The sequence below is a fragment of the Oryzias latipes genome, chromosome 23 (assembly GCF_002234675.1).
Source record: "Oryzias latipes chromosome 23, ASM223467v1".
Taxonomy (NCBI): Eukaryota; Metazoa; Chordata; class Actinopteri; order Beloniformes; family Adrianichthyidae; genus Oryzias; species Oryzias latipes.
The window spans coordinates 19,975,265-20,000,711 of NC_019881.2; the positions used below are offsets into that span (position 1 = coordinate 19,975,265).

Below are 25,447 nucleotides of genomic sequence, written 5' to 3' on the forward strand. Positions count from 1 at the left end.
TTTTTAAGGATCCAAACTGTAAACAGGCAATCAGCACATTAATCAGCTGCCATTAAAAAGAAAAGAAAGTCACTTTTCATTTCCAAACTGCAAATTGCTCCAAGGTGATGTTTCCATAGCAACCATAAGAGTTTTTCAGTACCTGCCCTAAACTGAATGATTTGTTTTCCTTTAGCGACCAGAGGTAAAACACTAAATGCGCCCTTCTTTTGACAGGCAGGGTGTTCGTGGGAAGAGCTACCATGATTTTTTTTAAGGCTCAGGTTAAGTGGTGTGGTGGTTTGATTGGCAGGTGGGTGGAGTGTGAGAAATCTTGTTTCATTTGGCAGGTGGGTGGAGTTTGACAAATGCAATTGATTGCTTGGAAAGTGGGTGGAGTATGATTAATTTGAATGATTGACAGATGGGCGAAGTCTGAGACATAGTGTTTGATTGCCAGGGGCGTGAAGTTTGAAAAAAGTAATTGTTTGATTGGAAAGTGGGTGGAGTTTGACAAAAGCGATTGTTTGTTTGGCCGAAAGGGTGAATTTGGACAAATTTGATTGATCTGCAGATGGGCAGAGTTTGACAAATGTTATAGTTTGATTGGCAGGTGGGTAAAGACTGACAAATGTATTTGATTGGCAGGTGGGCGGAAGATGGCAGGTCACAGAAAATAAGAAAGTGTAAAAATGTGTAAAAAAAAAACCTCAAACATTTATATTTGTCATTGTAGGCTCAAACTTTTAACTAACTTTTCAGTTGACATAGTTGTTTAATAAAATGCACTGAAGTAACAAGTTATAATGCAACAATTACAAATTAGTTATTGAACACAGTTTAAAGTACTTTTTGGTTTGCTTTATTGGTTTATTGAAAGCTATGTAAGACATGGAGCCATATGTGAATTTGAAAATGTATAAAAATTAAATAAATTGATTATAAATAGACATATTTGCACTTATACAAGCATTACACGCACTTGTTATATTGAATCCATTGACTAATAATGATTTATCACATAAAGTTTGATTAGTTGATTTTAGTAATTGAAGATGCAGTACACCACTTGGAGGAGAACAATTTTAATCAGAAATTATTTACAAAATAAATGTAACCAAGTTAATTCAACTTAAAGTCAAAAATTAGCAAATAAAGTTGCAGGTAAACCATTAACATACAGACTATTGTGAATCTTTGTGTGGATGTTGTTTAACTTGGGACGTTTTTTGGCTCGTCCTCATCTATCCGTCCATTTGCTGTGATTGTTCTCTGGTTCGGTTTCTGCGTACGGGGTCAAAGCAGGGTCAATTTAAAGTCAAGGAAAAACAGATTGTACGGAAAAAAGAAACATTAACGTAAACTTGAAAGGAACAGTAACTATATGGAAAAAACAAGTATAATTTGACTAAATAGATTGTAAACAAAATAACTAATGTTGAAAATACAAAACAGCAGCTGTTACACATAAAATTTATTTTTCATTTTGTTTGTATTTATTTGTTTTTTGTGACAGGGACATTAAACATTAAAAAAGCATCTCTGCAAATGCACCAGAGTTAGCGTAAAGGCTACTTAGACCTGCAAAAGATTTATAGTTTTATTTATTCAAGTTATCAGTATTTTTTAAAATTGAGAATACTTATATTTGCTCAAACATATGTATTTTACAATACAGTGTGTACTTTCAAGTTTCAAATGTTCTAGTTATTTTTCACATTTACAATCTGGTTTTTCCATCACTTCTGATCCTGGTTTGAACTCATGTCTACGTTTGGCACAGATTTAAGACAGAAAGCTCAAGAAGAAGAAAAAGAAAAGTTTAAAGGCTCGGTTGGAGCATTTCAAACCAGAAGTGCTTCTTTTATGATGGTAGAGTCCGCCTCACAGCAGAGGGTCTGCTGGATCTCCTGGTTTGATCCAAATCAGCTGCTCCTTTCTTCTGGATGAGAAGCATCTGTCCCCTGAAAATGAGGAAAAAAGTCTGTTTGCTCATTGGATGTTCACAGATAAAAAAAAAAAAAGACCGGAGGTGTTTCTATGGAGAAACCTTTCCAGGGGGATCTAAAAACCACAAAAACATTTAATCCAAAACTTCACAAAAATGACAAAAATGCTTTTTAAAACCTTTTTTGGGGGGGTTCAATAAAAGAATCGTATTGTTTTTTTAATCAATTTGTTATCCAAGCCTTTTTTTGCTTTTATTTTAAATTATTTTTTACCCATTTTTTTTTAATTTTATAACCATTTTATGTTGTATTTGATGCTTTGATTAAAAAGCAGTTTAGAATAAGTAAAATGTTTTGCTGAATCCCCAAACTATTTAAACCAAAAATCACTTTAAGTAGAAAAAAAAATGCATTTATTGATGAAAAAAAACTGTTGTTAACGATTTTACTTTTGAACATATTTTATAACTTTTACTTCATAAATTAGCATTTGCTTTTTTTTAAACTTTATTTTGACTCAATCTCTAAAATGTCATTATTTATAATTAACTTCATCCTAAAAAAACACAACAGTTTTAACTCCAAAATGTCACATTTTTATTTCATACTATTAGGAAAAGTTGACAATATTTCGTTATGTTGCAATATAACTTTCTAGAACTAAAAACTTCATTTATTTTTTAGGAAAATTTCAAATTTTTCTCAAGATACATTTTTCATAACATCTAAAGAAGATGTTAGAAGATGAAGAACTCTGCTCTGCCTCAGAAATGGTGAAAGTTTGAGGCGGTTCTAATAAATCCGGAGCAGATAAACACACGTGTTGTTTAGATAAAGATAAATATCATGGAGGCAAAAGGAGGGAAGAATTCAAACGGATCCTTTGAGTAACAAACCCACCGATTGTCGAACATGTGCTTCTGCTTGAGTCATTCAGCAGGGATGAATAATTCATCCATCAGAGAACAGAAAAAACATGGAATTAATCACTCAGCCTGACTCCAAACAGCAATAAAACGTCATTTTATTTCATTTTCTGACGGGGAAAAGCCACCAAAGCTCAACGTTAAGGTGGTCATTTTGCTTTTTTTTTCCACGTCTGATTAAGGGTTTTTCTGCGACCCACCTTAAAAACAAACACGGTGACAGGTTGATACGGTGGCCCTGAAGTTCAAATCACAACAACAAAATCACTCAACATATTACAGATTTTGAAGATTCATTAAAAACAAATAACTGAACAAAAAATGAACAAATAAAAAAAAATTACATATTAGAGATCAAAACAAAATTAAAAAATTAATAAAATCAGACATTTTGGAAAACGAAAGCAGTTTCTAGAATTTAAAATGAAATGTGGAAAAACCAAACACAATAAGGAATCGCTGATTGGAGGATGACGTTTTTCCATCATTTCAGCTAAATAATATTTGGCATAAAATGATCCTGGCTGTGCTCTGTAATAGCTATAAAACTTTTATTATTATGGAAACATTTAAGATGCATTTGGGGAAAAAAACATCAAACATCATCATCCAATCATTAATGTCGCAGTTTCTTCGTTTCTTCTTTTGTTACATTTTAATTTCTGAAGTTTTATTTTTATTTCCTTACTTTTTTTTTAGAATTGTGTTTTGGCTTTTGGAAATTTCTTTTGCTTTCTAAAAGGTAATGTGGTTTTTTTTTTTTTTTTTTTTTTTTGCTTTTTTAATTGTCGTTGTGCTCTTTAAGTGATTGGTTGGTGTGATTTGGCCGTCAGGGCCACCGTAGACTGAAAACAGTCGACAGGCAGCCTCCTAGTTAGGGCGACGACTGAAACGATCCAAGATTTTCAGGGAAAATCTCTTTCCGCCATCTCCGCTGCTTCCACCTCTCCTCTTGCATACTGCTTCTCCTCCTCCTCCTCCTGTCACGCCCCTGAGCTCTGAATGTTAACGGCTGTGTATCTCTCTCCCTGAACCTCACCTATGACTTCCCAGGTGCCCAGCACAGTAAACAAGCACCCCTCAGTTTATCCTGAAACGCGCCAGGGGACGCCACTCACTTTCGCCGTGTTACACGGACACATCCCCGTTGTGCAGGTAGTGACGTCTATGACCTGTACCCACTAACCTCTGGCCCCTCCCCGTGAACTCACCTTTGTTACAAGTGAGGGTGATAGAGATGCATCACCGTAGCAACAACGCCCCGTGTCCTTGTTCTTGGTCCTAACTGTGTTGTCAGAAAAAAAAAGGAGTTTAACTGTTTGTTAACTCATCATATACAAGGTGTGACCCCCCCCCCCCCCCCCAACCCTTAACCTTACACAATAACCGCAGACAAGCTCCTGCAGTGTGCCAGAAAAGCTTTTATTTTGAAAGTCAAAGATGTTTAGTTGCAGTAACTGTAAAATCTGACACCGCCTTCATGGGTTTTATGAAATATTAATCTGCATCAATGCAATCAGAGAGTTGGCAGCAGAAAAAGAACACCCCCCCCCCCCCCCCCACAACCACCTACACCCCCAGACAGAAACCCCCAATGAGGAAGTGTAGCCATGAGAGTGTCCAGAGCTTTCCAAATGAGGTGATTTAGGCATCCAGCAGTTGAGGCCCCCCCTCCCCATGCCGAGCATGAGTGCTAATACGCCCTTTCCCCCCCACCCCCACCCGGCCTGTTTCTCTCCTCCATTTGTTTTCCTCCTCCCCTTCTTCCCTTCTCTGCCACAGCTGCTGCTGGATAACAGAGCGAACGTGGAGGGCGCCCTGCAGGATGGGGCGGAGAACTACACCGAGACGCCACTACAGCTCGCCGCCGCTGCAGGTACATTTTAATGTTCTCTCATCCGGTGTAAAGACCCGCTCTGATGAAAGTGGGGGGTTTTGGCGTTTTTAACATGTTCTCGTGGCATTTTTCTGATGATGGAGGACATACATGAACAACATTGAGCTTAAAATTGTGTTTCTGAGTATTCCTTTATTCAAATTCATGAAAACAAAAATAGCAGCTTTTCTGTTGGTTTTATCTCCATAGCAACCGTTTAATTTTTGGGTCACCTGGGGCTGACAAAAAGGTCGGTGTAATTTTTAGAAGAATCGACAAAAGTAAATTTTTGACTTTCCTTGGCAACTGAGGTTTTTTTTGCTAAACACACCTACATTCGTAATATGCTCATATCATGTGTAATATGGTTTCGTTCAGCTTGAGCCAGGGATTCATGTATGACATTTTCACAATATTCTGGTTGAAAAAGAAAATGTGCAAACAACAGGAAAATGTCACTTTTAAGAGCTTGCCCAATGAATGTCATTCAAAATCTGATTTGCTTTTCCAAAGGTTGAAGTACAACTTCTGGTGACAAATTAACGGCTCCTTAATTGATAAAGAGTCAAAAACTCTGGTCTAGAATAATTGGATGATTAGCAGCGATCATTTAATGACGTGATTCAATCTAGAGATGAGTTTAGGGGCAAATGAAACCCCTTGATGCCTCCTTCTTCATCTCTTTCAGGAAACTTCGAGCTGGTCAGCTTGCTTCTGGAGCGAGGGGCCGACCCGCTCATCGGTACCATGTGTCGAAACGGCATCTCCTCGGCTCCTCTGGGAGACATGAACTCGTTCAGCCTGGCAGCATCGCACGGCCACAGGTGATACAAGCAATCCCAGTGCGCTCCATCTGCCGCCAGATCTATCCATCAGCGCCGTATCGATCCGTGTACGCTCGGCCCCATCTGCCTCTCACAAAATCCCAGCACACACGAGGTGTCTCAGTTTCCCCGCGGAACAGCAGACGATGAGAGCTGCAGCGAAGCTGTCAGCGAGCCGAGCAAACAAACTCATTAACATTCATGGCAATGGAGTGAAGAGGAGCGGCACCGACACAGTGGAGGGTTTTTACGACAATCAATTACAGAGCAGCAGTTGGGCGGGCTGCATGCTGGCAGACGGTTACAGACCGGACTCTCTGACACGGAGGAAAAAATGAAAACTGATTGGAGTTAACTCCGCCCACTTTAACAACATTTCAAAAATCTTCAATTAAGCCTCACTTTGGCTTAATTTTGAACTCCGATCAATTCAAAACATCTGATCAACACATATAAACATTTACATTTTTTTGAGACCCGAGTGACCAAATTTTGAATTTCTGGGTCAAGTCCTACTTCTTAGCCTCAGAATTCAATGGTACTTTGTGTTTAAACCAGCCTCTAGAGGTGATTTGAGGTACTACAAAAACACAAGATTTCCAGGGTTTCCCGTAAACCTGGGAACAGAAGATGGGGGCTTTGTCATCACTGCCTGATGGTGGGGCCCTGAAGAGTGGGCCCTGGAGAGAGGGGTCTGGAAGAGTGAACTCCTGAAGATTTAGGCTATGATTAGCGGGGCCTTAAAGGGTGGACTGTGAAGAGAGGGGCCTGATCAGTGGGGATCCTGAAGAGTAGGCCCTGAAGATTGAGGCCCCTGATAAGGTGGGCCCTGAAAATTTAGGCTTTGATGAGTAGAGTGGGCCCTGAAGGGTATAACCCTGATTAGTGGGGCCATACAAAATATGGCTCTTAAGAGTGGACCCCACAAAGTGGATCCTAAAGAGTAGGGCTCTGATAAGTGGGGCCAAGAGCCTGATAAGTGCAGCCCTGAAGAGTGGGCCCCTAATGAAAAAGGCTCTAAGGAGTGAAACCACAAAGAGTGGGGGCCTGATGAGTGAGGCTCTGATGAGAAGTGAGGAGGAGTGGGCCCCTGAAGAGTGAGATAATAAAAAGTGGATCTTTGAGGAGTGTAGGGCCCTAGAAAGTTGAGTTTTGAAAAGAGGGGGCTCTTGCAGCGTGAACCAAGGTGGCCCCCTGAAGAGTAAGGCAATGATTTATAAAGTCCCGAAGGGTGGGCCCCTAAAAAATTACCCCCTTCTGAGCGGGGCCCTTGAGGAGTGGAGCCATGAAGAATTCTGTCCTCAGTCAGAGAAGAGTCCCCTTTACACTCCTGTCCATCCTCAGGCTTCCCTGTGGCCCCGCAGAACATCACCGAGTATCTGTCCATCATGAATATGGCTCCAATTTGTTTTTACAGCGAATGTGCCACGTTTCCATAGACGGCGTTGGTCTTTTTGCGTCTGTTTTCTCTTCTAAATGTTCAAAGAAAAAAAAAAGAACAAGGAAATTCCATCTTAGTTTGATTCTTCTGGTCTGCTGTGATTCTGCTTCATCAAAACGTTTTCTCCATTTTCAACTTGAGGAGCTTCCTGGACCTCTCAACCCGTCAGCGCTGAGATAAATACATCTGTCGCGTCGCGCCGCGCCTCACGGCCCTCATGTGTCCACGTCTCACTAATGCTCCTCCTCCTGAGCTCTGCAGTCAAAAGTGTCCCGCAACAGACCTGCGGAGGCTGTTAACGTCGTGGATTTATGCTCATTTATGCTTCCATGAGCTCTAATGATCCACATCAAAGTGACAAGCGTGTACCTCCATCATCCATCAGGACGCGATGAGCGGCTGCACCCAAGCAGATGGTGCAGTGAGGCTCCATCAGGCCGCCATCGCACCGTCATTCACACGTGTCGAGGGCTGTTCTTCTCATCTGTTTCCTGTGAGTCACTCTGTGACAGAACGCCATGTCGCAACGATGGCGAAGGAATTCAGAAAAGCTTTGGCAAACTTTGACAGCAGCTTCATCTGTTGTTGGGAGGCGGCGGATGGATCTGAGCTGAAATCAGTGCGGAGAACCAAAAAATTTAGCAAAACTTAAAGTTTTTTTAAAAGTTAAAACCAGGAAAATTTGATTTTTTTATTTTTTAATGAGCCCCCTTTTACATTTTTTTTCTCTTGTAAACTAATGCATTTACTTACAGATGTATGTGTTCTAATTTTATTTATGAAACAAAAAGTGAGAACTGATTGTTTTGGTGATTATTATTTTTTTGTTTATTATAGTTTTTATTCATTCTCAGTTGTTTTTTTATTATTATTATTTTGGTCTTTTGTTTCTAAATTATTTTATCTTGTAGTTACTTTCAACAAGTAAAGCTTGTTAAAAGGAATGCAGCGCCCTCTGCTGGTTATCATTTGTAACTGCTACTGAATTGAAACTCATTGCTAATCAATTCAGTTTTTGTATGGGAAATAGACACAAAAGACAAATCAATAATTTTTAAACCAAGCTGATTTATTTTTTCATGTTTTGGGATGTTAAATATGGGTCATGCTCATATTTCTATTTCTCATTTTATTACCACCAACTTTTACTTTGGTGTCATCGTTCTAATGAAGGCACACTGTGTATGGAAGGTTATATATGTCAACAATATGCATAATAATATTAAAGTGGGGGGTATTTTGTTAGAAAAAAAATGAGTTAAAGGGCGGATTTGTTATTTTCTATTTAATTATGCTTTTTTATTTTGTTAAGGCGCAACTTTTTAAATAGAAATTCCACCCTTAAATGTCCATAATGGACAGGATGTAGCTTAAGGACACCACGACAACGTGTGACTTGGCAATGTAATCCTATGTTATTATATTGAAACTTTTTTTTGTATTTATTTTGCTTTTATGTGTTGTGTAACCTTCATGGTCCGTGCAAAATGGTCACAGCAGCACAACAAAGAGAAAAGATAAACAAAAAAACAACAACTCAGTCCAGAGGGCCCATCTGATGACCTCATCATTAAGGAACATCTGAAACTCCACCCCTGTAACAGTTACTGTTGGTTACAGTATCCCCCCCTTCTTTTGAGTTTTTTTGATGCCTCGGTTGAGTTTTTTTCACATTTTCTTACCTAATTGGGTGTTTTTGTTCTGCTTTGTTGTACAAACGGACTCTGTTTATCTCCTCCTTGTTGTAGTTGTTTTTTTAACCTCCAACTGTCACCTGTTTCCCATCTTTTAACCTTCTCCTGTCTAGGAACGTCTTTCGGAAGCTCCTCTCCAGCTCTGAGAAGGAGAAGGGGGACGTGCTGTCTCTCGAGGAGATCCTGGCCGAGGGTTCGGATCCCGCCGAGAAGAGGCTGGCACCCCAGGCCAACTGTGGAGGGACCCTGCGAACAGGAAAGGCCAGGCTGAGGGCCCTGAGAGAGGCCATGTACCATAGTGCAGAGCATGGCCATGTGGACATCACCATAGACATCCGCAGCTTAGGTCAGATTTACTGAAACATGCCTCCTTGGCGCACAGCCTCCAGCTGTCCTGCAGATGTGCTCATGCTGTCCTGTCCTGTCCCCGTCTGGTCCGGTCCTGAACACCCCCCCCCCCTCCCTACATAGAACACAGGCAGAAATAGGATTTTTGTTTTTTTATCAGGTCACCCACAAACACAGGTCAGCATAAAATGAAAACATCAGGCGTTTAGTTTGAAAATTGAGTAAATGTACATTGAGGTTTTTTTTAAAGTAAGAACATTGATCGTAAATAAGAACTGGACTGAGTGAACAGGAAGTTTCCACTAGCTCCAGGAAGCCAGATTCCCATAGACTTATTTAGAGAAATAAACAGCGATTACTCGGTCAATTAATTGGTCAGAAGAACCATTCTGTCGTGTTATCCTAATTGTCACAGAACAGGCAGACAATTGCAGCAGGTTTTATTAGCTCAGCTAAAAGTCCACAAATCTAAATCAGGGTTAGGGTCAGGCAGGCAGGGTCAATAACGAGAATGGGCTCATCAGAGAAGAATCAGAAGATCAGGTCAGGCAGGCAGGCATTGCAGGCAGAGATATTTTTTCTTTAGTGCACGTTATTCAAGTTATAAACTGACCACTCAGATACCTCCATAAAAGTAGGTGGAGCCTGTTGGCCCCAACGTTTAACGATCAAAACGTTTCATTGACAGATTTCGTGTAGCCTGCTCTCATCTGATAGGGTCGTGGGCTCCTGATTGTCCAGAGTGGTTGCCATAGAAACAATGACTCAAACCAACTCGGAGAAGCTTAAAGTTTTACATCTTAGAGGAAGAAAGCGAAACTATGATAAAAAAGGCTCAGTTTGGAGTTTAGAGCATCCACACTATGTCAGCACCACCACCATGCTTCACATTGTAAATTCGATTTTTCCCCTCTGTTTCTTGTCTACTTGTTAAAAAAGAGTAAGAAAGTAACTGAGAGATTAATGGAGAGCAGACATTAATTTGGTCAAAGTCAGGTAAATATGTAAACATTAGAGTGAATTATCAATTAACTTGAATTATCAATAATTTGACTAGAAAAAAAACTTGTTTGTTCGTCTGTTTTTTCCTATTTATTTATCACTTCCATCCATTTCAGCTTTTTAACGACCTTCAGATGTTGCTTCTGCCCTCTCTCAACACTAACGACCCATGGTTGCCTCTGTTGCGGGGAATCGCACCCCCACGTGTGTATTCACTCTCCAAGTGGTTCTGTTCCCAGGTGTTCCCTGGACGCTGCACACCTGGCTGGAGTCCCTGCGCACCTGCTTCATCCAGAACCGCCGGCCGCTCATCCAGGGCCTGCTCAAAGACTTCAGCTGCATCCAGGAGGACGAGTACACGGAGGAGCTGATCACGCACGGCCTGCCGCTCATGTTCCAGATCCTCCGAGCCAGCAAGGTCGGCTGTGATGTTTGACCCTGGAATGTGCACGGCTGCCCCCGAAAGAGGTCAGCTCGGTTTGGTGTCAGCATCTGTGTCCTCCTGGTGTTTGCAGAACGAGGTGATCAGCCAGCAGCTGTCCGTCATCTTCACGCAGTGTTACGGGCCCTTCCCCATCCCGAAGCTTACCGAGATCAAGAGGAAGCAGACGTCACGCTTGGGTGAGGATGATGACGATTCACCAATTCCTCAACGTGGATCGTATGGCTCAAAAATAAGGCTTTTATTTTGCAAGATGTAAGGATTTGATTCTGTCTTCATGAGATTAGTGCTTTAACCATGTAAAGGCCACTACACCAAATAATTAAAAGAAAACTATAATTTTCTGAAATGAAGATGTTTTTAAACCCTTTAATGAAATACACAAAAAAAATTTCCAACGTCATTTTTTAATTAGATATGCATTAGAAATTATGATCTGTTGGGTGATTTGTTAAGTTTTAGTTCACAACAATGTTAATTTAAGATGCAAAAATATTGACATAATTGTTCAGGAAAAAAACACCTTATTTTCTCATTGATCCACACATTTTAACCGTAATGTAACTGTTTTACTATGGAGTCCTATACTGTTCATAGTTAAATAAATAAATATTTAATTCAATAAATAAATATGACCTCATGCAAATACACAATCAACCAATAAATCTCTCATAAATATATAAAAAGATCATGAATAATGAATAATATAATGGCTAATTTAAAATCTGTGTGCAGGTTTTTCACAATTTCATGATCTTTTTATCTATTTATGAGATATTTATTGGTTGATTGTGTATTTGCATGAGGTGATATTTATTTATTGAATTAAACACTTATTTATTTAATTATGAACAGTATAGGAATTCATATTTTACAAGGAATTAATTACAAAAAAAGTCTCCAGCTACCCCGCGGCCCCAGTTGGGCAAGAAAAGTTCAAGAAGAAAATCTCGCATTGAGCAGCCATATTGGATTAATTTTTGTCCAGTCAAGCGCCACAAGACCTCAGATCGCAGAGAAAAAAGTTTTTAAATCACACGAAAATTTTCAAAATGTCAAGGAGAATCAAGTCGTAGAAGTATGAGAGGAGAAAACCAAATTTTTTCAAAAGTAATAATTCAAAATTTTACAAGTATAGAGTTGTACGTTTTTTAAAAAAGTCAAACAATTATGAGAAAAATATCCGCAATTTGGGAGAATAAAGTTGTAAATTCTTATGCTTCAAAAATTACTTTTGTTTTATTAACACACAACCTTATTTTTATTAAATCCCAAGTTTATTTTTGAAAAAGCATAACTTTTTCCTTATAAAATTAATACTTTGTAAATCACAATTTTGCCACTTTATTTTCATATATTTTTAGTTATTATCTTTTATGTTGACCCTAATTCCCTGTCATAATTCTCACCATAAAGTTTAGTAAATGATCTCACTTTTTGGCGGGAAAAGCAGCCATTTTGAAATGAGCATCGAAAGCCCCTCTGCTGCCCCTAGTGGAATGATGCTGGACTACAGGGCAGAAAACAAGGACCACGTTTCTATACATTGGGTTTTTAAGGAAAGTTTGGAACATCCTAATGAGATAAAGCTCTCAGAAGTGCCTAATCAAATAAGATATGAAAGGTTATATAGCAGGGCTGGCCAACAAGTTTGACACCAAGTTTGACATCTCAAAGCCGCTTTCAGAGGTAACCTTTGTGTCTCTGTAACCCACATTCATCCAAGAGGGGGGAAATAAAAACAAGAATGATCAATCAGTGATTGTCTCGATGAAAATCAGAAAAATATCATAAGATTTTGGGTGCCCAAGCTTCCTGCTTCATCTACCGGACAAAGCTCCAAGCTCCGCCGCAGAGCTCTTTTGCTTGTCATGCCAGCATTCGGGCAGCTGGCTGGCCGTCCACGGAACGGAATATTATTTCGTGGGAAGGGAATATTAATTTGTGCGAAAAAGATATTAATCTGTGGGAACAAGATATATTTTCATTTTTTCCATGTCAGGACACAGGCTCTGTAGATTTAAGTGTGGTTTGAGAGGGAAAAAAACTATGAAATGAGGCAGTGTGTAGAAAATATGACAAGAAGCAAAGAGCTGCATGCTTATTGGCCCAGAGCTGCATGCAGCTCGTGTTCACCCTGTTAAATGGGGTTAATACATAATTTTGAATACATAATTTTTACACATGAGACATCAATCTGTAAAAATTGCATCCAAACAGCTCTCATAAATAATAAATCTCTCATAGATGGAGTCATAAATCAACCATTTTTATATTTTAATAAGAAAACGGTCTATTTGTATGTTATTTGTCATTGTTATGCATTTTTTCTGTCTCATTTTTTTGTTTGTTTGTTTGTTTTGCACAGACCCTCATTTCCTGAATAACAAGGAGATGTCTGACGTCACCTTCCTGGTTGAAGGGAAACCCTTTTATGCACACAAGGTTTTGCTGTTTACAGCTTCAACTAGGTAACACAAAGCCCGTTTGCCTTTGGGGGAAACGCTGGATTTGTGTGTCATGGGTACAGCGGACACTCATGTCTGCTTTTTGTGATGTTCGTCTAGGTTCAAGACCCTGCTCCAAAACAGACCGGCAGCAGAAAACACCTGCATCGAGATCAGCCACGTCAAATACAACATTTTCCATGTGAGGAGTTGACTGTTTTAATTTTCACCTCAGGCGGTAGAGCAGGTTGTCCAACAACCTACAGGTTGGCGGATCGATCCCCACTCTCCCCAGCCAGCTGTCGCCCCCCGAGCGCAGCCAGTCTGCAGCTCACTGCTCCCCCCAGGGGATAAATAATGTATCAATTATCACTATTATTGATTATTCAGAATTTCCGTGTTGGTTAATTAGGTTTCTGTCTTCTAAATTAGGGGGAACTCAACAGACAGGGTCTTTAGGGTGAAAAAACAAAAACACCTGACGAAAAGAATCTAATATCAGTCCACACGTATCTCTTTTTATAGCAGTTTGTTTTTAAGGTGCATCCAACTTGACCCCAGACCACAAAGAAGAATCTTCTCTGATATTTGTAAATTGATTCAGTCATGACAACAAACTGGAGAAAGACAGAAAGAATTTCTAAAGGCACGGCCTTGTTTAGCACAAGTGTCACAGAGAAGAATGGCTGCTAAAATCAGACCACAGAAGAAGACCAGAAAGGGGTGTTCCTGTCATGTAAACATGTTTAACCGTTTAACTACTTTTAAATTTCTAATTTTACTTCAATAATTACAATTTTGTAACACAATCCAAACTCAGACATGTTTAATTAGTAAAAAGGTCATTGAAATCAACAAAATCTCCAATTTTTCCTCTGTGATGAAGGTCAAACTCACCTTTCGCCCTCACTGAAGCCTGCTGTGATTTTTTGTAACAGCTGGTCATGCAGTATCTGTACTGTGGAGGCACCGAGACTTTGCACATCCGCAACACAGAAGTCATGGAGGTAAGAGGTATCCTTACAGAGTCCGCCTGAACGTTTCTGACGCTTTTCTTATGGTGCCGCCTTGTTCTGTCTGGCTTCCCTACAGCTCCTGTCTGCAGCCAAATTCTTCCAGCTAGAAGCCCTTCAGAGACACTGTGAGATCATCTGCTCCAAGAACATCACCACCGAAACCTGCGTGGACCTTTACAAGCACGCCAAAGTGAGAACCAGCCGGCACGAACAAAACCTACATGTGGTTTAAAGTCAGAGACCTGATGTTCATTGTTTATCCATTCACAGTTCCTTGGTGCCTCTGAGCTGACAGCTTTCATCGAGGGCTACTTCCTGAAGAATATGGTGCTCCTGATCGAACTGGACGGCTTTAAGCAGCTCCTGTACGAGCTCCCGCCCCCCGAGAGCCCCGCCTCCAGCCCGGGCATCTGCTCCGACATCCTCCTCGAGCTGGAGAAGACTTTAGCCACTCGCATTCACTCCATTCACCTCTCCACGTCCAAGGGCTCCGTCGTGTGACCCGCCAATCCAGCATCCGCCGCCCCACCCACCCCCAAAACCCGCAAAGCCGAGGCAGAATTTTCGATGCCAGAAGTTCCCTTTAAGTCTCCAGCTGCCTGAGGGTGAATGTCGGCATTTGCGAGGAGGCCCTTTCCATGCTGAACTACTGTTCACATCACCTCTCATGAGTTTAGAGAACGGACATTTCTATTTTATTTCATAACAACTGCATGGAGAACATTGTACACTTTTTTTCACTAAGAGTAGGAAATTTAAATCAGTTTTGCAGCTTCATCATCATCATCCTCTCTGACACGAGACTCCGGTTTACCAACAGAGCGGACGCCATTACAGTTCGCCAAACCGCCGGTCAGAATTGAACCCAACGATACAAGCAACAGAAGTGATTAGTAGCAATGCCAGCGGGCAGACCTTTAGGAGGACGTTTCATCTTCTGTGTCGGACGCTTTTCACTGTGTTATATCTACTGTGTGCAGAGGCCAAACGGATCACAGGAACTTCCACACGTTTAGCTGAAATAAATGCGGATTCGTGCTTGACTGGAAAAAAATTAATGTGACAGCTCTTTATTTTTGCATGACACCCTCTCCCGTTGGCTCCTCCCATTTTTTGCTTTCGATGCAGAGCTCACCGAGGGGGTCGTTTTTGCAAAAAGGCAGTAGGAGAACTCACTGCGCTTTAGCCGCACTGCAGATTGGAGCAGGTACAGGCTTCATGCAACGTGTAAATATGCCTGGAGGTCCTTTTTTTTTTTTTTTTTTTTTTTTTTTTGAGAAACCGAAGGTTAAATATTCTCCCAAACTCGCTCGGCCGACGTTACCGGAATGTGCTCCCTGTCTTTTTTTTGTATCATTCCAGGTTGCATGTTCAATCCATTTGTTGTCTTTGTGTTTTGCTTTAGTTGCGTTTTCTCTGTAGTTCGTAGGGCTGCGTGGGGTTTCGCTCGTTTAGATGAGAGTCCAACCAAAGGCTCCTTGATAAAATACAAACAATTCCTCGTTCGTTCCATCACGAGTGATCAAAGTGGACGGCTGTATGAAAGTTTCAAACTTCACGGATGAAGTTGTGCACACAGTCAGCACTGACTTTGCTGGGCTAGCTTGCTAATGCTAATGTTAGCATGCGAGGCGAACAAAGAAAAATTTGTCAAGTATTTAAATTTAGCGAATAGTGCCACCAAGAGGACGGTGTAGATACTGCAATTTAGTATATTTGGCAATTTTCTGATCCTTAAAAGAGAATCTTTGTGACAATACCTAATTAGGTTTTATACCAAAAACCCTTCAATACAGAGCTCTAGCTGTAGTGTTGATGTTCTTTAAATTATCGTAACTTATCAACTGTTAACGTTATTACAGTGGATTCTGAAACAGAGAAAGCAGCCTTGTGCTGATATGCAACACTTTACGGTTGTGAAGTGCTTACGCGATCATCCTTTCGCTATGCAACATGTTAGTAACCGGTTGCATTAAGTCGTTATAAAAAGACGCTTTTCTCTGCATTAGAATTGGCTGATTAACAATAGTTGCTGTAATGGTCGAAGATTTAAGCTATATCAAAGAACATCTGTCGTTTAGATGTCACCGACGACATCTCCGGTTTTAAAGTGTTAAACCAAAACGTTTAGCGAAAAAGAATTACGTCCTAGAACAGGGGTGGGCAAAATACGGGCCAAATTAAACTATTTAATCTGGAATCAATCGAATCTGGAAGAAATTAAATTGATTATGCTTAGAAATGTTTCTTTTCTCTGTAATGATAGTGTCCCCCCATAGATGGTGCCCTACAAACACATTAACTACAAATACATGTTTAGGTGCATAAAGTGGTCTGCATTCATGTGGTGTTGGAAGATTTTGCTAAAGTTCACATGTGTTTTTCAAGTCAGACAGTCATTTTTCTCATCATTCCAACCACATGAACGCAGCGTTTCTCTAAGTTTGTGTTTTTACCTGAAGGACATCAACCCATTGGTGCAATTGGTAGTTAAATGTGAAAAAAGTCCCAGTTTTGAAGGAAAAAAAAACTCTAAAATGTTCTGTTTAATATAAATCTACTAAAGTTTAAGTAAGGGTTAATTGCCGACGAAGTGTGCATTATCACTTTAACGCACGCCGTGGATGCCTGAACCGCGGAGGATGGTTACTTCCGCGAAGTGCGTTAAAAAGTGACAATGCATACTTCGAAGGCCATTAACGCGCTTATACCATGGTCACTTACAAAAGCAATAAATAGTTACCAGTTTTTAGTCCTTTATTCTTGCTTTTTTTCCAATTTGGAATTTTTTTTTTCCCGAAAAGTGGACAATTTTTTATGTGTTGGAACGCGTTGTCATGGTAACATGACATGGCGCCACACCACCGCTGCAGTCAAGATTCCGTGATATAAAGCGATATATATATGCTGATCGTCCCGATGGGTCAAATAAAGCATCAGTACAGAGAGAAAGGTCACTTCTTACCGCTTGTTTTTGTCCAGATGATGAAGCTAAAGGTTGTTTTAAAGAAGCCGGCGCAGTGATACAGAAGAGTTAACTTAGGTGACTGGAACTTCTTTTTGGGGCGTGCAGTTATCACTTTTTAATGCACACCCAACAGGCAATCAGAATCGAATATTCACCCAGACGATGGTATAATCAAAATTACTCCATGAAATTTTATAAGGTGGATTATCAAAACACTAGACGGATCGGCTCCTGATCTGGCCCTTCTGAGAAAGTTAAGAACCCTTTGTAGCCCACGAGTCAAAATGTTTGCCCACCCCTGTTCTAGAAGATAAAAGGTAGACTATTAGGAGGTTATTCTATTTGTATTAAAAATATCAAAAGAAACATAACAGTTATGTGTTTTAATGATAGAAACAGAATTAATTATTTGTGATTTGTAATTATTCAACCCCCATACTAAATGTAATAAGGTTTGTAAAGGGCAAAGTCAAAGCTGCCGTCGCTTGAAAAATATTTAACAAATTCGGTTTTATGTCTTTAAGATGTCATGCAAGGACAAAAAGTCAATACTTACATGTAAGTATTAAGCTTCAGAGCACACCAACGTGAGGAAATGTGTTTTTATCCTCTGCACCACAGACACAGATCACCCTACCGGCGGAGGGATACGTCTCTATTAAAAAAGCTTTTTGGGACACCACAACAGCTCCAAACACCCCTACAATTGGAGCAATAGGGAGGAGCTAGAGTTGTAGGGAAGCAACTTGGGTTCGGTTTATGTTGTGGTAGCTAAAGTTTAGATGGAGGTTTGGGTGCACTTATCGATTAGCTTTAATAGTTTCTCTACGATCACAGGAGGCTTTTTCGAATGTTTTTACTTATATCTCAGCAGTAATTCAGCCAGACTTTTTGGAAGAACGCATGACCTCCTTCACCCGTAGATTAAATGATTAAGGAGTAAAAAGTAGCAGATCTGGAACATAGCATCTGGTGTTCACGTTGTAGGTACAATTATGCACACAGGTAAAAGATCAATTTATTGCAGTTAATCTCAACTAAACAGCTTCTCGATTTTGGGGGAAAATGTTTACTACATTTCATGAATGTAACAGTAAAGGACAGCTCAAAACAACTGACAAACCCAAAAAAAAAACTTTCTATTTTAAATGTGAACTTTTGTGTTACATGTTATGTCTCTCTATTATGCAGAGAAAACCCTCGAGTTTCATCTCAACTATTAGCAACACCTTGTTTTCTTGAGAAAATAACCTAATAACACATTATTTTATGAAAACAACAACCGTTTTCACAAAATAACGGAAATTCATCATTGATTACTTAAGTCATGGTCTCACTCAGGTGGAAATTAGGCTAAGTTTCTTTTAAATCCCCCTTCATCATGGAAAAGAAGATTAGGAACATTCAGAGTAAATGTTTCCTTTTTTTCAAAATAACCAATGCCTGAAATTTTATTGAGTTGTGTTGTCTCGTAATACATTTTTAATTCATTTTTCTCGAGATCTTGAAAACAAAACAATATTAGCAGCCACATACGACTGTTGTCAGCTTCTGTACATGTGAAATTATATAACTGCAACTCAAATCTTTGCCGAAAAAAAGCTGCATTTTCAAACAAATTTGTGATCATAACTGTAATCTACAAACCCGTTATGTACAACCCTCTCATCTGAATGAAGGGAATAAAAATGAATACTGTAGCAACTTTAAAAACCACTTAAATACTAGTTTTGGACCTGATAAATGAAAGAAGCCTAAAACAAATATAGTTTAATTCTGTAAATAGTTACAGACAAAAAAAATACTACAACAACTTTATTTTCTTATCTACATGCATAGTATATTTTATGTTATGCTCCATTTATTTTGTAAAATATACAAAACTATGTTTTTTAATAAAGCAATATTGCCATTGAATTGAATTGCTTTGATTATTACGCCACAGAAGAGGCAGTATATAAATGTGAGAGGATAATTTATACAGGAGTGAATGAAAAGAAGCCTGAAATCAATGTTTGTGTTTAGATCTTTGTGTCTCTTCGCTGTGTTTCTGTTGAATTGACCCCGAATGCTTACTGAGCTTTTAATGTTTGTTAATAAAAATAGATAAATAAAAAAGGCAAAGTCCTCAAATTCTTTGATTTAGACACGCTAATTAAATGTGAAATGTAACTTAAAGATGCAATCCATTTAGGGATGAAAAGGGTTCACGATGATGTCAAGCACCTTCGGTGCCAGTGTTACTGTAGCCTCACACAGTTCGAGTTGAAGTCTCATTGTTATTCAACTGCAACTTCAATAAAATATGCTAATAAACTCAGAGACTTTAGACTTATATGTTTTTATTAGTCGCAATGTAATGCCAGTAGCAAAAACTGACTTAGCTTGTCCTACTTCTGGCGCTTTTGATTCGAAAGTGGGTCAAAGCCATAGAGTTGATGTGAGTCCGCATGGCTCCTCTTTTTTATTTATTTATTGTTGGGAATGTGCTTTGTACACCAGCTTCCTCCACAAAACTCCTTGTTTGTTTGTTTGTTTGTTCGAGCATCTGTTACCCTGCAGATCTGTTTCTGATAAACATTTCTCCTATAGATACAGGAAAACATGCATGGGATACTTTAATCCAAACAGGGAGGGAAAGATTTTTGCTAATTTTTTCCGAAGAGAATATGTATATTGTAAAAAAAAAAATTATATATATATAAATATAACTTATACAGTGTGAAAAGCAGGGATGTGGTAGAGTATAACACGGGACACAAATGTTACACTCGCGCTACACTTTCTGTTGTTCCATTACATGCTTTTGTGGAAAGCTAATAATAAAATGTCAAACCATTCAAATGTTTTGATTTACTGCTTTATTTATTTCTTTGGTGTCAAAACAAAAGGTTCTTAAAATAACATGTTATCCTGCACTGACATTGACATGTGATCATTATAAAATGTAATGAAACGCTCTAAATAATAGCTTTTTAAGAGGACAACATTTCAAAGTTGTTTCTTTTTGTTTAATGCTTTGGTAGAAAATGAACTAAAGGTGATAATAATTAAAAGAAAATCTTTATATTTAAGCATGAATTCCAAAAACTAAACAAAACAAATCTATTTATTGTAGGCCTATGTAAAAACAAGGTTCATTTATCTGTTTAACCCTTGTGCTATCTTATATGACCCCACCCTTACATTGACGTGTTCTCCCTACCATGACAACGGTGGATAAAGGTGGAAAGATTTCATGTAATCCATGGACACCAGTGAAGATCACAAATCATTGAAGAAAAAGGGTTCAGCGCACTGTCTAGTGCAGTGTTTTTCAACCAGTGTAGTGTGCCGCGGAAGATGGTCAAGTGCGCCGTGGGAAATTGCCCTCATTCACTGATCTAAAAACATTTTCCATCTCCAGGATTTCAGCTCTCTGTTCATTCAAACAGGCCATGATAAAACACTGAGTAGTTAGGAATATAAAAGATCTTAAAATTACTTTTTCTTTGTGTTTATTTAATTCTATCAAAGACATTTTGATAAGAATAACGGGATACCGCGATTTAGCTGCAGCTATAACTGTGTAAGGAAAAGTCCCGCCCCTTTAACTGTCTCCGCCAATCATTCTTGAAGGCTTAATCACATGTCATCAGTCTGACCAATCAGAAGTGCTTAAAGTCTTCACTTCCTTGTTCTTAATTGTGCTGATAAAGTCGCTCAGTTCAAACAAAAATACCAGCTAAAGCTCGTCTTTAGCTGGTGGTTCATCTCTTAGAAAAGAACAGCCGCAACTTCCTGCTTTTTCTGCCACAACTATCACAAAAATCCACGTGAGATTGCCGGGGGGGCGATCAATACAGACCATGAATTTCTGCTTTTTTTTTTTTTGGATGCTGGTGTGCCGCGGGATTTTTGTCAGGGTTAAAGTGGGCCGTGGCTCAAAAAGGGTTGAAAAACACTGGTCTAGTGGGTCTAGATTAGAGCCCTGCGCGGGACTATTTTCTTGATCCCGCTCCCGCCCGCGCCCGCTGAATTTTTGACCAATCCCGCCCGCTCCCGCAACGTATGCGTTACACTCCCGCCCGCTCCCGCAATATGTATGTCCACTCCCGCCCGCACCCGCAAAACTCAGAGAATTTAGTCCCGCACAGTAATAGAGATGCATTGATTTTGTATCGTCCCCCGTCCCGCAGGAAAAAAACACGTATTTTTATTGATATTATTAAAGAGATTCATGACCTCCTCCAGCCTCATCTTTTGATGCATTCCTCTTGTGTAATGTACAACTTAAATGTACATTTAAGACTCCTGTTCGGTTAAAAGTGTGCGTGTGTGCGCGCGCAGACAGACGGCCTGAAGCGCGCTCTTAGTAAGAGGCGGGGCGGGGCGCACCCCCAACATCAGGTTACATGACAGAGCCCATTGGGCATCTCTACCTGGTGCCTTCAAGGAGCTTCAGTACATAAGAAACCAACAGCTGCACAGCCTAACGTAGTCGGCTAATATATATTCATGAGATATTCATGCCAGCACTGATCCCGCGGGGTTTATTTTTTGCCGCCCGCTCCCGCCCGCAGCCCAATCCAAACCGCCCAATCCCGCGAGATTTGGGTTGGGTCCCGCGGGACCCGGCGGGACCCGATCCCAATGCAGCCCTCTAGTCTAGATGACCCAACTCCCAATGTTAAAGTGCCCAGGATAGCACAAGGGTTACGCCAAAGTGATCCAGAATTTGGTCAAAGCTTTTGTGCTACTCACTGGTTGATGGCCAAAAGATTAGAAAAAATGATTCCATTCTGTAAAGCTAAAGCGCTAGCCCCTGTTCAACCGCCCAAAATGTTTCTTGGGCTATGTCTGAATTCCTTCCCTACTCACTACATAGTGCACTATGCACCATTTTGTAGTGCTGTCCGAATCTACAATTCCAAGATCAAATGCCCTAGAAATTTCCCAGAAGTCTGCGAAAAACCAGTGTGCATTGATGTTCACTAGATTGGTGAAAATAGACCATAATGCATTGAACAATTTTTGCAAAGAAACTCTATTTGAATGTATTTTTTAAATAAAATATAAACAATTTCATCTTCAGAACACAGTGGATTCATAAATGGTCGTCGCAAAACGCTCATATCAATTTGATTTTTACTTCATGAAATCGATTACTTCACATTCGCAGTTTAAATGGAAAAGAAAAAGAGTAGTGAGCATGGTGTCCGGATTACCTTAAAATCCAGGAGATTACATAGTACTGCTCTATTTAGTTTTTTAGCAGTTATAGGGGTTTGGGTGGGAATTCGGACACAACCTCTAGCTATGTCTGAATTCCAACCCTAATCCCTAACTGCTAAAACAACTATATAGTGTGGGGCTATTTAGTACAACACAGTTTTAGGGCCAACAAAAAAAATATAAAATTAAATGATTTAGTAGTAAATTCATGACTTTATTCTCGTAAATGTACAAGATTATAAGTCATTAATTAAGATTTTTTTTCTCGTACTCTCGTACATTTACGAGAATAAATTCGTACATTAAGAGTTATATTCTCATAAATTTAGTGTTTTACTCTCATGAATTTCTGAGATTGAAAGTCGTAAATTTAGACTTATATTCTCGTAAATTTACCATTTTACTCTCGTAAATTTACGTGATTAAAAGTAGTAAAGTACTCTCGTAAATTTATGAGATTAAAATTCCCAAACTAAAAGTTATAATCTTGTAAATTTACTATTTTACTCTCATACAATTACAGGAATAAAGTCTTACATTAAGAGTTATATACTCGTAAATTTACTGTTTTATTCTCATGAATTTCTAAGATTAACCCTTGTGCTATCCTAGGCACTTTGCCATTGGGAGTTGGGTCATCTAGACCCACTAGACAGTGCTCTGAACCTTTTTTCTTCAATGATTTGTGATCTTCACTGGTGTCCATGGATTACATCATGGTAGGAATAACAGGTCAATACGAGGGTGGGGTCATCTAAGATAGCACAAGGGTTAAAAGTAGTAAATTTAGACTTATATTCTCGTAAATTTATCTTTTTTTTTTTTTTGTAACTTGTCCTGTCCAACAGCTAGGCAGACAGATGAGAGCTGAGGGCCTCTTGTGTTGGACATATTTTACTTTAACAAGAGGGGTTATTAATCTTCAGACAAACCAAAGGTATGTCTGAATAAACCCCTTTTGTAATTGAGGCCAAACTTTATTAATTTCAATCATGTTTGAAAATCTTTGGTGTTGGACCGGACGGAAAAGGAAAAGGGGGAAGAAGAGAGAGGGACGTTAGAGAGAGGGGGGGGGTGGGGTAGGAGGGTGATAATAGGAGGGGAAGGGGGGTAAGACCATGAAGCAGCATAAAGCAACAAGTTTACTGGTTGTTAATCATTATGGTAAGGTTCAAATGTAGTTCAAAAAGGGCGGGGCCTATCCACACACACACTCAAATGTTATAAACACACCTGCTAGCTGCAAAAATGTCCACCTGTCGACATGTACACAAAACAGATAGTGTTCACACGCATACTTATGCCTTAAAACCAACTAGTGTGTAATATTTCTGTCATTCAATCATGCAAACTGTTAGTGCAAAGGTGAGCTAACACCAGTGCTCAGGTGAGTGTTTATGTTCTTCTAAAATGGATGGTGGAACGTGACAAGAAGGAGGGAGAGTGCCCAGCCATCCCCACCCCAAGACCCCCACCGCAGCAGCAGCGGCAGCCGAAATCCCCCCAACGCCACACGGGAACCGGCAGGGAACAACCGCCGTCTGGGCGACCAAGCCCGCCACCCAGGCCAGGGCCAGCAGGACCGCCGCAAGGCCCCCAGAGCCAGAGAGCAGGGAGGCACGGAGGGAAAGAGAGCGCCGCCCCAGCCCAACCAGGAGAGCAGCCCCCCCCGCCGCGCCGGAAGAGCCCAACGCAGGGCCCCACCGGAGAAGGACGCCCACAGCCCCAGACGAGCACCCCACCACCACCCAGGAGTTCCGGGCACCCCCCCGCCCCTACCCCAGGTACGAGCCAGGACCCCCCAAGGGAGACCCGCTCCGCACTCCAGGCAGCCATCCGCCCGGCCCACGGTTGGTCCAGGGAGGAGCAAGGCAGGGGCCCGCCGCCCCCGCCCAGGAGGGGGGAACCCCGGGGAAAAAAGAGGGCCCACAAGGGGTGTTATAAATATGGCCCGACCAGGCTCGGCCATGTTGGAAGTTTGGCGGGGCCCAGCGCTCAGGGGCAAGGACCAGGACCCACCCCCCAGGGACACGAACACCCCCGGCTCAGATGTAATATGAACCCCCCCACCATCCGGAGAGAGCACCGCCGGGCCCAGGGAGCCAGCACCCAAGGGACAGGGCCGCCATCGCCAAGGGGCCCGCACCCCCCACCAGGGAAGGGGTAGGGGACAGATGGACCCAGGTCCCACCTTCCTTGCAAAATGTGTGTGCGTGTATGTGTGTTTGAAAGGGTGTGTGTGTGCGTGTGTGTGTGTTTATGTTGGAATGTATATATTGAAGGGGGAGGGGTGTGTGTACTAAGGGGGGTGCAGTTAAAATTGGCGAGTAGGGCACTAAGGGGACATCTCCTGATTACTCACAGTGATGTCCCCTCACCCTTCCCACCAAGGGGCCCTAAATGTCTAAGGTGCGGTTAAAATTGGCGGGTAGGGTGCCAGGAGGACATCTGCTGCTTGCTGGCAGTGATGTCCAAGCACCCCCCCTACCAAGGACCCTACATGTCTAAGGTGCAAATGAAACCGAAAGAGGGGGGGCCCACTCCATAAGGCAACCATAATTTATCATTTTACTCTCGTAAATTTACGTGATTAAAAGTCGTAAAGTACTCTCGTAAATTTACGAGATTAAAAATCACAAACTAAAAGTTATAATCTTGTAAATTTACTATTTTACTCTCGTAAATATACGAGATTAAAAGTCTTACATTAAGATTTATATTGTCATAAATTTACTATTTTACTCTCGTAATATAACGAGATTGAAAGTCATAAATTTTTACTTAGATTCTCGTAAATTCACTATTTTATTCTTGTAATTTTATGAGATTAAAAGCAGTTATTTAAACCTTATATTCTTGTAAATTTATTTTTTATTCTCGTAAATTTATAAGATTGAAAGTTATAAATTTAGATTTATATTGTCGTAAATGTACTATTTTTTTCTCGAAAATTTACGATTTTAAAAGTCGGAAATTTAGACTTATATTCTCGTAAATTAACAAGATTAAAAATCTTAAATTTAGATTTATGTTTTTTAATCTGGTAAATTTACAAGACTAAAATAGTAAATTTACAAGATTAAAAATCGTAAATTTAGACTTAGTTTATCGTAAATTCACTATTTTATTGTAATTTTACAAGATTAAAAGTCATAAATCAAGATTTATATTCTTGTATATTCACTATTTTACCTTCGTAAATTAACGAGATTAAAACTTGTATTTATATTCTCGTAAATTTACTATTTTACTCTCTTAAATTTACGAAATTAAAAGTCATAAATTTAGACTCATATTCTCGTAAATTCACTATTTTATTTT

At 40.1% G+C, this 25,447-nt stretch overlaps 1 protein-coding gene across 2 annotated transcripts in view; it reads left to right on the forward strand.

Annotated features, from left to right (window-relative positions):
• LOC101162723 (ankyrin repeat and BTB/POZ domain-containing protein BTBD11-A) overlaps window positions 1–16,124 on the forward strand; it is a 185,132-nt gene extending 169,008 nt beyond the window's left edge. Inside the window, exons 7-17 of one of the 2 annotated variants that reach the window (XM_023952521.1) lie at window positions 3,908–4,009; window positions 4,637–4,730; window positions 5,419–5,554; window positions 8,803–9,035; window positions 10,279–10,457; window positions 10,555–10,660; window positions 12,850–12,952; window positions 13,049–13,130; window positions 13,867–13,935; window positions 14,021–14,134; window positions 14,215–16,124. In XM_023952521.1, coding sequence (XP_023808289.1) covers window positions 3,908–4,009; window positions 4,637–4,730; window positions 5,419–5,554; window positions 8,803–9,035; window positions 10,279–10,457; window positions 10,555–10,660; window positions 12,850–12,952; window positions 13,049–13,130; window positions 13,867–13,935; window positions 14,021–14,134; window positions 14,215–14,445 — 1,449 coding nt within the window. In that variant the 3' untranslated portion in view covers window positions 14,446–16,124. The remainder of the gene's footprint in view (window positions 1–3,907; window positions 4,010–4,636; window positions 4,731–5,418; window positions 5,555–8,802; window positions 9,036–10,278; window positions 10,458–10,554; window positions 10,661–12,849; window positions 12,953–13,048; window positions 13,131–13,866; window positions 13,936–14,020; window positions 14,135–14,214) is intronic. The other variant, XM_023952522.1, reaches the window with a different exon arrangement.
• Window positions 16,125–25,447: the final 9,323 nt, after the last annotated feature.